This window comes from Amblyomma americanum, chromosome 6, assembly GCF_052857255.1.
Source record: "Amblyomma americanum isolate KBUSLIRL-KWMA chromosome 6, ASM5285725v1, whole genome shotgun sequence".
Lineage (NCBI taxonomy): Eukaryota > Metazoa > Arthropoda > Arachnida > Ixodida > Ixodidae > Amblyomma > Amblyomma americanum.
This window is the reverse complement of record NC_135502.1, coordinates 69,347,478-69,364,447: the sequence shown is the minus strand read 5'-3', so window position 1 is coordinate 69,364,447 and position 16,970 is coordinate 69,347,478. Positions and strand designations below refer to the sequence as shown.

At 43.0% G+C, this 16,970-nt stretch overlaps 1 protein-coding gene across 2 annotated transcripts in view; it reads right to left on the bottom strand.

Moving 5' to 3' along the window:
* Positions 1 to 585: 585 nt before the first annotated feature.
* The window catches only part of atos (atos homolog atossa), a 99,987-nt gene continuing 83,602 nt past the window's right edge, over positions 586 to 16,970 (bottom strand). The window contains exons 4-15 of one of the 2 annotated variants that reach the window (XM_077627232.1): positions 16,733 to 16,852; positions 15,964 to 16,148; positions 15,020 to 15,219; positions 14,166 to 14,291; positions 12,135 to 13,428; positions 7,672 to 7,800; positions 6,135 to 6,205; positions 5,138 to 5,246; positions 2,884 to 3,045; positions 2,292 to 2,351; positions 1,242 to 1,417; positions 586 to 1,079 (exon numbers count right to left, since the gene is read on the bottom strand). In XM_077627232.1, coding sequence (XP_077483358.1) covers positions 914 to 1,079; positions 1,242 to 1,417; positions 2,292 to 2,351; positions 2,884 to 3,045; positions 5,138 to 5,246; positions 6,135 to 6,205; positions 7,672 to 7,800; positions 12,135 to 13,428; positions 14,166 to 14,291; positions 15,020 to 15,219; positions 15,964 to 16,148; positions 16,733 to 16,852 — 2,798 coding nt within the window. In that variant the 3' untranslated portion in view covers positions 586 to 913. The remainder of the gene's footprint in view (positions 1,080 to 1,241; positions 1,418 to 2,291; positions 2,352 to 2,883; positions 3,046 to 5,137; positions 5,247 to 6,134; positions 6,206 to 7,671; positions 7,801 to 12,134; positions 13,429 to 14,165; positions 14,292 to 15,019; positions 15,220 to 15,963; positions 16,149 to 16,732; positions 16,853 to 16,970) is intronic. The other variant, XM_077627233.1, reaches the window with a different exon arrangement.

Here is a 16,970-nt window from a genome sequence, read left to right as displayed (position 1 = left end):
ACTGAGCCTTTATAAGCAAAAAAGGCCAATAAATGAAAGACGGGAGTAACCAACACCATCCGATTTCACAAGTAAACTGCGGTGCGTCGACACAGTTTCTAGCCACGGATCATAGGCTAGGATACACCTCCACTGGCTACAATATGATGATCACACGAGCCCTTTCCAGTGTAGTCATGAGCTTGAATAGTGTGGCGGGAAACCTCTTTAATGGAATTTTGCCCGCAAGAAATAAGTATTTTGCTACCAGGCAAACATTGACATGCCTAGAAAGAGCTATAGAATAATTTTTACTTAAAAATTCGTATCCCATATGAAGAATCAAGGAATGAGAAAGCAACTGCAAAGCACTTCATGGATGCTGCCAATTTTTCTTTTCAAGGTTTTCCTCTTCATCCTAGCACTGCCACTGGGAACTTCCAGGGTAAGACTTGGTGCGGCAAGGCAGCATCCTGATGCAACAGGCGCAAAGAAGGATGCAGAACGGATTGAGGTCACAAGCTTGAGAAGACCGAGAGGTCATAAGGTAGAGAGCTAACACGAGTGTCATGGGGGTTCAGAAAAAGTGAAGACACAATAGACATCTTTTATTTCTACATATTCCTAGTAATTTATTATAGAGCCTTTAAGACAATAAGTTAACAGCATACATGAACAATATCGCTTTTTTTTTTTTCGCTTTTAACAACGAGCAAAAAAAAAGAACAGATGGCCAGGTTGCCTTCAGAGAGGAGACGCATGCTCTACAGATGTTTATTGGATCTGCAGTCACACAAAAAGAGATCACTCTACTTAACAAAGAAAAAAAAAGTATGTACGGAGGAGCAAGACATGGCCAGTATGTGTTGTTGTGTGTGGGCATGAAAGAGTGAGCTTCTCTTATTCCTTCGGCCATTGTCGGCCGTGGCGTCAATTACTCGCAGGGAGAGAACTTGGGGTTGACAGGGCACTGGGTGAAGGAGCGAAGCTCATAAGGACGATCGCCATGGATGGTGGCTGCATCCAAGTCGCTCTTCCGGAACACGATGATGCGGACATCTGTGTGAAGGTATATGCGTCCTGACTTCGAGCTTGCAAACCTGGAAAGGCGACCACAGGTGAGTAGATGTGCAAGTAGGATTTCCAAAAGCTGCACAAATTTCCCCAAACCATCTTAACACATCCTCTAGAAGAGTGGGGCTACTCTGATCTCTGCACTGGACAATGGACTGCCCCAAAACTGAAAAAGCTGACTCATGCACCTGAGGTGGATAAGGTAGCGGAGCCAGCGGCTCGCCTCAGGGTCTGTTTCCGATCCATCGGTGGGCATGAACAGGGTGCGCTGCCGAATGAACGTCTGGCAGTTGGGAGGCATGTCAGAGAGGTCGTATCGAACAACAAACATCTTCACCACAGTGTTATGAGGGTTGAATAGCGTCTGCGAAAACAAGGAAGACAAAAAAACCCTGTGAGAGACGTCAGCAACACAGTTTTTCAAGAGATCAAGTGCCAGTGTAGTAGAAGGGACAGCACTGGGTTGTAAAACAAATATGCAAGGTGGAACACAGTCATTGCTAACGGCTCCCGACTTGGTTAAGCGCTTGTAACTTTGCACAGCTTTCTGGTCTGAGCTGAGCTGCAGAGCATCATTATCCTGGAAAAATTCCCTCCCTTCTATGAAATAAAAGCCTGGAGCACACAGCAACTAAGATATGGAGTCGGACAAAGACACACGAGCTTCGTTACACGGGCTTGTGAACACTCTCTTTCAATGTTTACCACACTAACATGAATAACTTTTTTGAATATAGTGCTAAGGAACGAATCAGCAGTAACACATATCTAACTTGCTGTTTATAATCATGCAGGGGTATTTTATTCTGTGGTTAATCTAAATAAAAAGTTTGATTTTTCCAAAAAGAGCATGGAAGTCGAAGAGTCAGGTACCTGTCGAAATGCTGCAATATAACACTGAATTCTACCCATATACCATACAGATGAAGACCAAAGTTTTTGCGCAAAAGGAGGCCAAAAAACAGTTGAGCAATGGCTTCACAAAGATAAATAAAAGAAAGCACAATAGAGTGCGAAGGAAAGGTAACATGCTATATGTAAAACTCCTGGCATAGAAGTATGAAAGCTCCCTTTGAAACTATTAACAGCGACATTACATTAGCCTTACTGCTGGAAAAGCCATAACATAGTGACAGGACAGGAACAGATGCAAAATTTTGGGAAAGGAAAATCACTAAAAAATAAAGACAACACACCTTGCAGACATGAAGCTCTGTATCAAACTGCTAGAAACTCACCACTTGAATTGTTCCCGTCTTTGGAACATGGTAACCTTTCATGCCAAGGTTAATATGACCCTGCAAGAATGAAGAAGTGGGAATTAGCATTGTTCGTACTGCCTCTGGAAAGCACAATTCAAAACTCTTTTCTCACGGAAATCAAGCGCCTATTTCATAGGCACTAATGATAAAAATGTCGGTGCACCTTGCCGGACTATATCGGAAAAGGCCGAATTTCAGCTTCACTGCAAATTTCGCTCTGGCTTCAATAAACCTTTTCTTTAAAACTCAAGAAATGATTTCTGTTATGATCAGAGTGAAAAAAACCTGTTTCCCCCTTCAAAACACAAGAAATGCTTTCTTTTACATTACACACTGAAAACCCTTAGCAATGCAAGGTAAGAATACCTTTATTTAGAAAATAAAATAGTTGTTAAAGAAGTCAAAGAAAAGCAACCGCATGCCCGACTAAACGTCAACTTCCCATGATGGGTAACCCACAAGTTTCCCACAACTCACGGCCTATTTAGTTTGTCACCTCTTGGCTGAAACTCATAGCAAACAGCAAGCAAAAGCAAGCGACACTGAGTGGGCACAACAATAGCCTTACCAAATAAGGTGAGACGACTTTGTCAATGTCCTGCAGCGAGTAGAAGAAGACAGTCACTGGCAGCGTGATGTGCCTGGGGCAAAAAGATCCGCTCGCCCCAATCTCGGCCACAAAGCCCTGCACAGTGCTCACTGGCTCCAGCCGGCCATTCAGGACAGACTCCTGTGCACCAAGAGAAGGAAGTGCGGCTGGAAGTTAGTGGAGGTAAATGCTTTTCCAAGTTGTAGCAGGGTCGTTTGATAGCTTTCTACAGGTCCCAAAACTTCCCTCAAAAGTTTCATACATAGACAAAATCGGCCATACAACAGGTGCCACCACCAACAAGAGCAGCTAACCACTGTCCTGCTGGCTGCCTACATGGCAGAGAGAGAGTTTGATCAGCTGGCTAAACTCAAATAGACAGAAAGCAAAAATCCAATGCACATACAGCCTGGAGCCCGGGCTATGCATGCCCATGTGCATAAGCGTGCACACTGCAGCATACGCACAGCATGTCTGTGTACTATGCCTTGTCCACAGAAATAGTAGGCTGTGCTCAGGAAATCACAGTACCAGAGCATGGTCACTCCAAGCTGCATGTGAAACTAATTCAAATGAGGTGAAGAGGTTTCATGCCCAGAGAAAAGGTATAAAAAGATTCTGGTTGTAACAACGCAATCATGGATATGAGTTGATTCCACGTGCTGATTCTGCTTCTTCCATGTCTAGCAAATTAACTGCAGTTACTCGTGCTCAGTACACACTGTGGGGCCAAGTCGCATGGTGATGACTATTAACCCCAACCACACTTTCCAGCACAATTTATATTCGTAGTAACAACATGGAAGAACTTGGATCACTTTGACATCAGCATTATGTAGTACAAATTCTGAGGCAGAGTTTACATTTGCACCAGGTGACTGATGCTGTATTTGAGAGGGAGCTTACATTACTTGGCAGGTATACGCTCTGCGACCAGACATGCAACTCAGACCACCACAGCTGAACCTCGTATTCAATGAAAACCCTTAGTGCAAACCGCATACACATCCCAGCCCCACTTTCTTATATTCATGACAGAATGTTTAACTAATGAGCTAGATATATCTTGGCCTTAAAGGTAAGGCTGTAAGTAAAGGTAAGGCTGTAAGTATGAATGTCGAAAATTGTGTATGCCCAGAAAACTGCTTTTTTTTCACCAAAGAGCACCAGGGACAATATATACATGACGCAAGCACCAACTGCCTGCCAAAAAGTCTGTGAAGCAATACATAGTGTGAGAAAAGAGGTCATCGGATAAACAACTCGCTCTTTGAGAAACAAAAAACAATTTCCTTTAAAATCCATCACCAGTCCAGTCATATCTTTTCAGATCGTGACCTGCACAATTCTTTGACCATATATGACGGCCTCGTTCCATGACATCTGCATAGCAAACATACTCAAAACTTCTCGTCATTAATGTGAGCTAAACTAGTTCAGACAGGCAAAGGGATCACAAGAGGAACCACTGCACCACAATGCATGCCCTTGAGCAAAATAAACATGTGACAATCAGTATAGTTTGTGTTCGGGCTAGTTGGCTTAACACTGGAGTAAACTGCAGACGCTACACGGTTTTACACGAAAAGAAGAGAAGCGACGCAGGAAGGATGGATCTGAGACTGATCTCAGCAAAAGGCTTTGCGAGGCAAGGTTTCAACAAACAACCATCTTGCCAAATCGAATAAAAATTTGAAAAGGGAAATTAGTGAAGCCTTCAGAATGACGTCGGGACAGGAGGGAGCATGGCATCAGCATACCATTGGTGGCTCTCAGCAAGAAGGAGACGCAGCTTCTTAATCAGGGCAGTAAGAGCAGAAGATACGTATGACTGCTTGGAAGCACACTTTCTTACAATATGATGCAAGTGGCACAATCCACAAGGCGCCCGCAAGTGATTTGGGGCTGTGGCGCAGATGTTTTATCACGACTATGCATCTGCAAAAGTGTGCCGAGTTGTCATGACAGACTCAACATGCTCCCGACGCAGCTGTTTCGATAAAACATGCTGTACTATAACTTGCCTCTTGTAATCAAGTGATCATTCCATTATCCTTACGTTTCCCTTTACTTCAGTTGGTAATGTGCGCCTAACACTGTTGAACGTCTTTTCTGGTTTCTCTTCTTTTCTTGTAAAACTATGCAGCGCCTGCAATTTACTCCAGTAAGCATGTGATGCTGTCTGTGTGCTCTCCATGCACTACACTGCAAGCCAAATAGTGTAGAGACGCACTTCAAAGTTAACAATGAGGCTGCTAGTAGTGGTGGATGCAGGTGCACTTGAGCTGATGATTTCCTCCGGTGATGCTTCCTCTTCCTCAGGTTCCTTCTCAAACAATGCCCTAAAAACAACAAAGGACACACATGTGACAAGCTGCTCAGCAACTCTATTCATGTGTTACAAAAATGGAGAAATAAGAAAGCACACATAAAAACCTAACCTCTCAAGGATGCAAAAGAATAGCAAGCACCATGCACCCCTCCCCGCGAATTCTACTTCTTGTGAAGGTTTTAACTGTTTATGCAGCAGCATGAAAACGTCTGCTTTATGGAATTATACAAATATACTGCACTTCCACCTGGTTCATGCATGCAGACACAAGTTCATTGCAGCATAGCACAGTTCACTGCAGCAGCATGCAGTGAGCCCCGTTTCTAAACCTTGTAACTCCCAAGAGTGCTGGTTGAAGAGATGAGTAAAACAAAAATCATGAAATAAATGCAGGGTTAGCACATCCTAACACCTATTTTTATGCCATAACTTAGATTTTAAAGGTTCTGTCACCAAAGAACAGGAGGTCAACTAGTAAATACAAGTCGTGCTTTATTATACTTGTCAGTATGTTGAAAAGGAAGGCACTGCAAAAATTAACCATGCAGGACATACAACAGGTGCACTGAAGTCATCAGGCAAGGCAGAACACTGGAGCTTTACGTGATAGTGAAACAAGAGGTTTATGTTCCGGAGTCAATAGCCACCCCAGATAACACCACTAGGGGTGCCCTTGGAACCTATAAATGACGCTGCAGTTGAGCAGAATAACATTTCCCAAGAGCCTGCATTCAACTACATAAAGTGCCGTGAGGCCGACAATTAAAGACAGCTGCTCTGTAAAAATTAAGAAGCGAGCTTCAATAGTACACCTAGAGAATACCTGTTTGTTAACTAATAGCTGGGTGCTTTCTATCATACTGAAAAGTACTGCAAAAAAAACCCCCAAAATACTGACCTCTTAATTGCAGACACAGAAGTCAGGCTGCTGTCAAAATCAAAACTGGCTCCAGATTTTCGAAGAGGAGCCTGAAAAAAAAAAAAAATCAGTGCAAAGCAATTATTGTGACTGCAGCTTAGAAAGCAAGGCATGGAGAGTCAGTGTGGCTGTTAAAAGCATTTTTTAATATGCTACATGTTGAACATTATCAGCACTCCACACTCCATCTGACCAAACAAACAAATAACCAGAATGGTAAGCTCAAAAGCATAGGTAAGTTAACGAACTTTGTATCCAGACAAAAACCCAATTTTAACAGCCGGAATCAATATATAAATGAAGTGTAAAGATTTACAACAACGCAATGTGCCTGCTGTGACAGGGGCCATAATATGTGGCCATTCTAGTTAACCAGGAAACAACTTTTTAACACAGAATCTAAACAAAAAACATTTACAACAAAATGATTAAAAGAAACAATGCTACTGCATTTGCTACATTATTTGCAACATGCCATAAAAATACAAAGAAAACACAAAAATATATATGCATTTGGAGAATGTCCCACTGCTCAGATATAAAAGCAGTGGAGTCTGAAATATTTTATGAAAATGCAGGACAGATAATCAGGACAGGCTGCCTTATAGCAGTGGCCTTAGTCTTATTTTTGCTATTTACAGGCTGAAAGCCGAAGTCATAAAAGAAAGAAAAGAGCTACACAGAATAAGCTGCACTGTTATCAGAAACTCTTTAGACATAATGATGCATGTCCCAGGTTGAGACATTGGTGTGTGTTTTTGTTCAGGGGCGGATCTATGCGTCAATCTTGGAGGCGGCAGTTGAGGGGGTGGTCCTAATTGAACATGCATTCTTGCGACTTTTTCCCTTCGAAAAAATGCAGTTCACCGGGATTTTCTTATGTAAAATTTACCCCCACTCCCTTAAATCCACCCCTGGTTCTAATCTATCAACTGGACTATTTAGATAACACCCAAACCTTTTCTTGCAAGATAAACAGAATGATTTAAACAAACAAGACTGCTGGCTTTAGATCTGAGACAGTGATTGTGCAGTTTTAATAAAAACATCGTCTTTCAAATATTACACACAATCTTTTGCAATCTTCATGTGTTTTAGCCTTTTTGTTCATTTCACCTGGCTAGACTGCTTTGCTAGTTTCTTGTGAGGCAGCTGTCACCTGCTTCCCTGCATTTGAAGTGCTGCAAGGTATAATGCAGGAATGTTCCCTTTGTCAGCCTTATCTGGCTCATGAGATTGTGCATAGCCAAAAGCAGGGCAAGTGACCACAACATGAAAGCACCCTGATAAGGCTAAGATAACAGTGTGCAGTGCCAGAAGCAGAAAAAGTGATCAGGACCTGAATGCAGCCTGAAAAGGCTCATTAGATAAAGCTATGCATAACGGAAATATGGACAAGTGATCTGCGGCATGAGCATGACCGGGAAACGCGTTTGCAGGCAGGTTTTATTATTATTTTTTCAGCAACACCCAGGAAACTGCAGCTCACCTTCAACTGCTACAATAAGGAACTTACAGGACTAGAAGTTAGTGGCAGGCCAGTCTTCTGATGGAAGACCATTGAGGTGGCACTGTCCAGAGAGCGGCGGAACTGAGCACGCTCTGCTGCTGTAGGCACTGGATGATTCCGTGATTTGCACATCATCTGAAGCAAGACCAATGACAGAGCGTGAACTCACGCATGAACTTTGCTCCCTTTTACCTTGTACCATTGAACAAGCCAGGCAGGAAGAAATGAAGAAACGAAAGCCAGGAAATTCCCTCACGATGAAGCACCATTCTATAAAGAGTAGCAATAAAGTGGTAAAGAAACTGTGGCATCTTCACTGCTAAACCTGCTCCAGGCTTCAGTAGCATGTAAAACAATGCAGGCCCAACAGAATTTTTTCGCGTGATTCGGGCTGCAAGGGCAAGCAGCACAATTTTTCCGCAAGGATAGCCGTGACTCTTGATCAGCTCTGCTTTCTATTTTCAGTGCATGCAGTTCTAAGGCCCATACATGCCAGTAAATCCCACATATACCAAAGGTGCTAACATCTAGATTAGTGACATCAGAGTCATTAGTTTCATATGAAGAATTTTTGACAAGGCCTAGGAAGTTTCACTTGTAATCATTAAGTACGAAGCCTTTCATTCTATGGCAGTGGCCAAAAAAAAAATTCTCTTAAGCCTTCCATGCCCAAATCTTGCATAGTTTCTTAAGCTATATGCTAGCTACATGCCATATCTAAAATATCACTTCCATGGTTTGTTAACAAAAAATGCATCTGCCCATGCAACACACTTCCCATGTCCAGCTTCCTTGTAGTACTGTTTCTTCACTTGCTGTAAACATCCAGAAACTTGGCACCTTCTGCCAAGCACAAACGAATTGGAACAGGGCGTTTTATTATGTAGAAAACAGTACGACTGTCACCAAATTTTAAGAAGCCTCTGGGGACAAGTCTGATGTAGAGATTTTTATTTCGCAAGACAAGCGTCAGCATGAAAACACCACAGCTTCTTTATTCAGCGACAATTACAATACACCACAAAATTTATTCCTTTCCTTTCATGTTGCACCGTTAAAGTTGAAAAGTTTAAGCTGTACTGATCATGGCATGCATTAAAGAAATGTTCCTCAGAACTATGCAGTCATTAGTGTCATGCTTTTCTGGTGTCTATGACGCTCACTCCTAACAACTGTAGTCTGAAGATGTGCAAGACCACAAGAGCATTTTGTTGCAAAAAACTGCCCAATAGCAGCTGCAATGACATGCATTTGTACAAAGTAAATTGATAATGTGCACAATAATACAACCATTAATGCAGAAAAATGTCTGATTTAAAAGCACATCTTCAAATAAAATACTGTAATTTGCAGTTTACATAGTACTTTTCATCAATTAAATAGGTAAAAAATTAACCTTTTCTAGTTGTATTTTTAAAGTAGCATCATTAACAAAAAAAAAAAGACCGACAACTGGAACTATTATCAATAGTACATAAACAAGTACTTTAACAAGGTATTTTAGGAGCTACAGTTTAAGGTGGGGTGAGACTTTGAGAATGGTTTTCGGAAGTTGGCTGTAGAGAAGGTATAATAAAAGCTATGGCTATAAAATTTTCTTTCAATGTTCTAAATAGATGCAGCTAGCATCAGCACTAAAATGTGGACTGAAATTTTGTTAAAGTATTCTTCAGTTTTGCCTTTTTTTTATTCCTACTAATGTACCTTTTTCTTAAAATCTACTGAATGCAATGAGCTGAAATTTTGCACGAAAGCAGAACCTGTTGTTCTACACAACAGGTATCAAAAGTATGTGCAGTGAAGAAAAAAATATTTCTATTTTTTTCTCTTCTCTGTGCAATAAAATTGTGCCCCATGAATTTTTTTTTTTCATTAAAATAAAAATGAACTTAGCCCTTCCGGTCTAGTACCAGTCACGTAAAAGGCATTGGTTAAAATGTGGGGAAAATTTTGTTTGCTTATGCCTAATAGTTCCTGAGGGAAAGGAACACAGACTCCCAAAATACTGTTTTTAGAAAAATGCTGATGAAGTATAGGAAAACTCGCACCTTTTCACTCGATATGACCATGAAAGGGATGAAAAAAGCATTTCTGAAGTCACGAATAGCCAAATGCAGTATATTTTCTGAGAGCAAAAAACATGCTCCACTAAAACGTTGCCAACCAAAAAATAAAAACAAAGTGGGATGAAAAAACTTCTAAAACTTCCACCTTTCTGCTACTGCTAAACGTGACCACAAAAGAGGATTAATAAAGCTAGACGTGACCCTGAAATTGAATTAATAAAGCATCTCTAAAGTTGTGAATACCGAAGGTACAAGAGGCATTCAGTAAAGATTTCCCCTGACTCACTTCTATTTATTGCAGGATGCTGAAACTGCGCATGTATAATGACTTAAGTCACTATAGGTCCCGTGTCAATGTGCAACTCTGGACTAATAACCGTCTTTCTTTTACAGGTGCTGAAGAGGTGTGAGGTGTGATAATGGATGCCGTGAAATACAGAGCAGTCATCAAGTTCCTGTACTTAAAAGGCCGAACTCCAAGGGAGACGTTCGATGAGATAAAAGAGGTTTATGGGGAGGGTTCCCCATCATATGATGTAGTGAAGAACTGGCATCGTCAATTCAAACGTGGTCGGACTTCAGTGGAAACTGCTCCGATTGCAGGGCGACCCCACTCTGCTATCGATAAACACACCATCTAGCAAGTAAGTGGAGGCCATCATTTTGGAAAATCGCCGCGTAACCATTCGAGACCTAGCCCAAAATGTGTGGGGTCTGTGGAAAAAATTATTCAGGGCCAACTTCATATGCATAAGATATCCGCTCGCTGGGTTCACCGGCTGCTCATAGCTTTCCAAAAGCAGGAACGAGTAAAATGCTCCCAGGCTCTTTTGACCATGTGCCATGGAAACCAGGACTTTTTCAACAGACTGATTACACAGGAATGAAGCTGGATCCATCACTATGATCCGGAGACTGAAATCCAGTCAATGCAATGGAAGCACTTGGACGCACCGCCTCCAAAGAAGGCATGCGCCCAGCCCTCGACGGGCAAGTTCATGCTCACAGTCTTTTGGGACCAGCATGGAGTAGTCTTGATGGATTTCCTAGCAAAGGGTGCCACGATTACTGTGGCATACTATGCTTCACTGCTGCGGAAATTGCGGGAGGCCACCAAAAGCAAGAGACGTGGCATGTCACCCTTCTGCAAGACGATGCCCCAGTTCACAACTCACATGTTGCCCAGATGGAAGCACGCTGCTGCGGCTTTGAAATTCTACCGCATCCCTCTTATTCACCCGACCTCGCACCATCGGACTTCCACCTCTTTCCAACAATAAAGTCATATTTGAAGGGCAAGCATTTTCCAGATGATGAGACTGATTTCTGAAGTCACAACATGGCTTTTGGAGCAATCTGTCGACATCTACAAGCGAGGTGTTTACAGTTGCATAAAAAGTTGGGAGAAGTGTGCGTCTCTGGGTGGCACCTATGTAGAGAAGGACTAATAAATCTGCAAAGTGTCGTTGCTCTCCGTCTGCAGGAAATGGGTCAGAGGAAATCTTTATCGAACACCCCTCGTAATATATTTTCTGAAAGGTGAAGAAATGCTCCATCAGCAGGGCAAATAGTCTAAAAATTTATTTTTCTGACAAAACAAAGACTCACCCCACCTTAATTAGTAAATATTATATTCTGAATTATTGGCAGCTGATCATTACTTGCATTCTGACCTCTACAGCAATTCAAAGATAATGCTTCACTTCACACTATGTTCTTTTAAGGGGTTACTTTAACATTGGAGCAATTAGCCTACACTTGAATCAAGAGATTAAATGGTGCTTCACAGCATAACTAGAGTGTTTTCTCCAACAAATATGTACAAAAAACACGTCTGTGTAACTTACAAAAGCGGCTGCTCGCTTAGGTAACTCTACTAAGACGGCGTACAATATGCTAACTGCCCGCCTAGAGTTGAGTATGAAGACGCATAATGTGCCCAATCTTCATCGACTGCAACACTTAAGGATGTTCTGTAGGGGAAGGGAATCAATTCATAGTTAAGGAACTAAAGCAGAGAAGAAAAGAGTGCTGAAGCTCAAAAACAACTAAATCACACTTGACTGCTGTGTGAAGTTTCCACACTAAAATTTTAACAATGAAAGAAGGTGCATATATAGTATTTAACACTGCCAATATGTTAACAGAAGCATAATAATATGAGCTGCAGTATTACAAGAGAAGTTAAACACATGTAAAATGACAGAGTAATAGAGATAGACAAACAAGCAAAGGGCTAAAAGAGACAAATAATAACAATACTTTTATTACACAATAAGTTAGGAAGCCCAATTGAGAGTCTATGCATTTACACAGCAGCACTGCCACTACAGGTACAGAAAGAATGTAGGATACTAGAGAAAAGACAGCAGGGCACTGAGGTTCACAACAGCATGTACCCACCTGCCTCACTTTGTGCTTGTGAATGAGGTTGCTGAAGATGTGGCTGCCTTTTCCAACCACTCCATCCTTCAGCTTCAGGTCACAGAGACCCTCGCTCCATGTCTTACTGTGCCCTAATGCTCTCTTATGACTTGCTTCTTCCCTGTCCACAGTGGGACCACATTTGCTACCATTAGCTTCACTCCCCTTCGCAATGGCCTTATGCACCACCTCGCCATTGTGAACTGTCCCTTCCACACACCGGTCTTTCACACTGGGCCCTGAAGTCCTAAGCAAGTCGGGTTTGGCAGCTGGTTGCTGCTGTTGCTGCTGCTGCTGCTGCACATGTAAAAGTGGACTATCACTAGAGCTGCTTGAGATCAGTTTGTGTTTGGCAGAAGGTTTGCTCATGTGACACAGGCTCAGGACCTCCAGACTTTGCTTCAGTCCAATGCAGTCCTGTTCGGGCGAAGCGGCATGGGCGAATTTGTCAACGGGTTTGCTTTCACCGGGTTTTTTTGCACTGACATTGTCCCTGCAATCGCCGAGCAAAAGCGGCGAATGCGGGACCGGAACAAAGGAAGCTTGCTGCTCGGGGGCTAGCAAAGTTGTTCTCTCCCGGATATGCTGGCTTGGCCAGAAAGAAAAGGTGGAAGCTGTCAGCGGCTCCTCTTTTCTCTGCCCTCGGTTCGAGGTGGCAGCGGCAGTGTCAGACGAAGTGAACAACTCACTGGGCAGTGGCTCTCCACTCTTCTTCAGAAAACGCTCTATGACGGGTCTTCTCGGAGTCCTCCCTCGATTACGCTCGGCTTGGGCTTCACCGCTGGGATCCAGCGGAGACTGGGCTCGGCTTCTGAACATGAGGTGCTCGGGGACCTCCACGCTGGGGCTCCCACATCGCGATGGACTCTGGTAGCGCTTGGGGTACATCTGCAGAGACTGTGGGGGATCAAGAAGGCTCTCTCCCAGCAGCAGGTCTGCTGAAAGGTCCCCTTTGCTGTGCTTCTTGGCCTTGCGTTTGGCGGGCGTCGACTCATCGTTTTTGACGATCCCACCAGTATCCCTGATGCTTCGGCCTCGAACAGGGGCAGTGATGATGGGGGCACCCGACGGCTCACTGCTGGGAGCTGAGGGCGTGGTAGGCACGGTAGGATGCTTGGCACAGGCAACTGCCGGAATGCCATTGGGACACCGGGGCACGGACTTGACGGATACCTTGATGGAGGCACTACGTCCAAGGCTTGCCACAGGAAAATTGTGCACGTGAGGGCTGCAGAGGAACTTGCTGGAGAACGCTTCGCCTGGCACAGATATCCTGCATGGTGCAAGGAAAATGAATGAAAAAACATTTCTTCTTGCTTGAACAAAAAAGAAATGCAATTTGGCAAGAACCTTAATAGACAAAGTAGGATCAAATGATTAAATGCAAATGTAGAAGCCAATGAATAAAAGCCATTTCTTAAATTTTTTTCCACACAGCTTAATCAACTGTGGTTAAAAATAAGCAACCCTGATCATGGAATTTTAATGCAAGCGCCATTATGGTCTTCACAGGAAAGACACTGGGAATGACTAGCTAAACACAGGCATCAAGAAAACCATGAATAACTGAAGAAACAACTGCTTTCTTTGGCTTACAGCAGGTTGAATCACGGACACGCAGAACATTTCAGAAGAACCAGTCATTTATTTTAACATGCTGGATAATGATGAGGTCAGCCAGCTGCCAGAGGGGGGGGGGGTACGCAATAAAGGAACGATGACAACCATACATTTAGGCAGATTTGTAAAAAAGCAGGTACAAGTCAGACACTCCTGTCATATGTGGCCCTTCTGATCAACAGCAATGAGGATGAATATGCTATGGTTCAACATATTTCTTGATTCTCACACAATAAGCTGTTCAGAACTGAATGGCAATGAATTCTATACAATGGCACCAATTCATAGAAGATTAGTGTGCCTTGCACTATATGCTAATTACTGATAGATCTTGCTGTGCATTATATGTGAAATTAAGTGGCTATTTACAGGTAGAATAGAGAAAGGCACCTGTAGTAGATGTTTCGAGGACTCCTTCCACCTGACAGACTATACCAGGCACTGATCTGTGAAAAGTGAAGGTAGGACCGCATGGCCTGGATCAGGCTTCGTGGTGCAGCTGTTGCTTCTGGAACCCTACAATGAGCAGAAAAGAGCTGTTACTATAAGCGTGCACAAAACCAAACAATTAATTATTAATGCCAGAGCCACACTTCAGGAGAAATATTTTTTGTGAATATGCAGAGCATGCAGAGAAAGAAGAAACAATGATTAAGAAGTGGTGGGAAATTTTGAACTGAATAATATGGCACTCAACAACACTGGAAATGCTGTTGCTTTTTTCGAAGTATTAAAAATATAAAATCTGCACTATTTTGTATTATGCTAGTTTCGGCAATTTTACTATATAGCAATTTAAGGAACAGAAAGCAAAAAATGTCAAAGAATGATGTATAGCTCGTGTAAAAACCTTGGCAAGAGGTCCGAAACAGACTTTTGCACAAACATATTTTAGCTGTACACAGTTACGAATATGAAAAAACTACACACCGCAAGAACTAGCAACTGCGGAACGACGCCGTGCACATAACAACTGTAGCAAAAGAGACATTTGCAAATGGCAAGGTAAACACATTAAGGGTAAGAGCTTGGAAGGTTGCACCCACTGGGCTAAAATTCTGCCACAATAATGTGGCCGCAATAAGATCATTTCAATTCATTAAATCATTACACCACCTCCAAATGTGCAGAATGCTTCCTCCAAACAATTTGTGCTTAAGACAGTTTCGTTTTCTTTGCAAGCAATAATTCGTGCCGGAGATTACTAAAGTTGGCTGCGCACAGTGCAGGGCATGTGTGCTCACCGTCTGGGCAGCATGTGAATGAACCACTGCTCCAGCAATAGGTGCGACGTGTCCGGCGCCGAGGAGATATCAATGCCACTCGTCTGGTCCACAGTGCTACAATGGGCGCAGTCTGGTGACAGCAGGACCTCCACGGACATGGGGATGTTGTTCCTCCACAGCAGTCCCATGTGCTTCAGGGCCACCTCGAATCTCTGGCACTGCAGGACAAAAATGCAATGCTACAGGAGCAGCTCTGCTTCAATACAAGAACTAAGCTAAAGACAGCTAAAGGCCAGAGCGTCTCCATTTGGCATGGCAATACAAACGCTTGTTACCTTGCAAGGTTTCTCACTAGTTCCATAGGCTAAAGCTGTGGCCCATGATTAAGATGTAACCTTAAAATTCTTTTCATTACCCTGATTTGGTAAAAAATAAATGGAACAATCAAGAAAATTATATCACTACAATCATAATCCGATATCTTTTCTTGCGGGGGGGGGGAGTGTCTAAACAGTTCTATAGGAAAGCTTCATGCACTGACCAAAGTGGCCACAACGCAGCACTGGTGCGAAGTGAATGGCAGTTACTGAAGCATCAGCATATTGACAGGGTCACTAGTTGGCATGTGTCTGATGATTCTGGCTCTATGCTTGCAGCCAGCGCAAGAACTCTCCATGTCCTTCACAGTGAAAATGGTTTTCTTTTTATGTAAATAAAGTGACTGAGACACTGCATGATACTTCCAGCATATCAGGCTGCCATTCCGGGCATGTGTGGACACTGCTGAGAACATGTCGCATTTTCACTTCTCATCCAATCCTGAGTTCCACAAGAGGTTCTGAACCTGTTTCGTGACATGATAGGAAGGTGGCATCTTTAGATTCCACATTAAAAGCTTCAGGACCAATTTGTCAAAACAATCCCTGCCATTCTAGTGTTGCAGAGATGAGGACGAAGCACACCTCAAGCACAGATGTAGGGTCGCACTGGTGGCGTGGCTGTGCCAGGTTGGTAGGTGGACAGTGCAGGCCCTCGGCATAGCCCTTGCTCGAGTGGGACGGAACCCGTCCCTCCAGCACCAGGCTTCCCACATCGATGAAGAAGTCGTACGGCTCAATCTTCACTTCCTCCACGGCTGGGTGCATCTCTGCGCAGAGGGAAGAGAAGAAGGAAAGGAAGAGATTTCAGGAACTGGGAACTTGCAGTTTCAGAAGTTCACTTCCACTGCATTGCAAGCACGTGGAGTAGAAATAATCACTGCTGCAAAGCCACTGTTTTCGAGGTAGTGATATCACCTTGATAAAAAAAAAGAAAGGAATTCAGTAACCTGATGAGGGGTTTATATTTGCAGCGACTGAAAATGCTATACATTACACTGTAGCTCATGGTCATATCAAAATAAATGACAGTGAAAAGGTCTTGCATAAATGGAGTTTCTGTAAAGCCAAACATGTTACAAATAAAGCAACAATATGCCCATTTCATAGAGCAGGTCAAAGAAATGTCATAACAAACCTAATTTTTACTAGATTAGAATCCTTCAAGTTGCGCCTCGGTGCCACTGAGTGCTTAGTAATTTTAATTTCTGAATTGAACACAAGCAAGGTTTATATGCCTTAATGGTGGTAACAACAAAGCTTCATTTGCTGTGATATTTCTGCTAGCTGCGTTACATGAAATAAAAAGGCGTTATTATGCATAAGAGTGGCAATTGAAAACAACACCCAGTACCTTGCGAACACAACTGCCACGAGCTGAGGCCTAGACGAGTTGCAGCATTTGGATTGCTCGACAGCGAAGTGGTGCTTTTTCTTTTCATGCGTTCACCACCTTTTTGGGACTTGTTTCGTTCTGTAACAACAATGTGGAACAGATGTGCAAAACCATCACGAGGTATACAGATGTCACGGTCTCTGTAGAAAAATCGAAGACACTGCCACCCATAGCAACATTAGATGAAGTTTTGTCG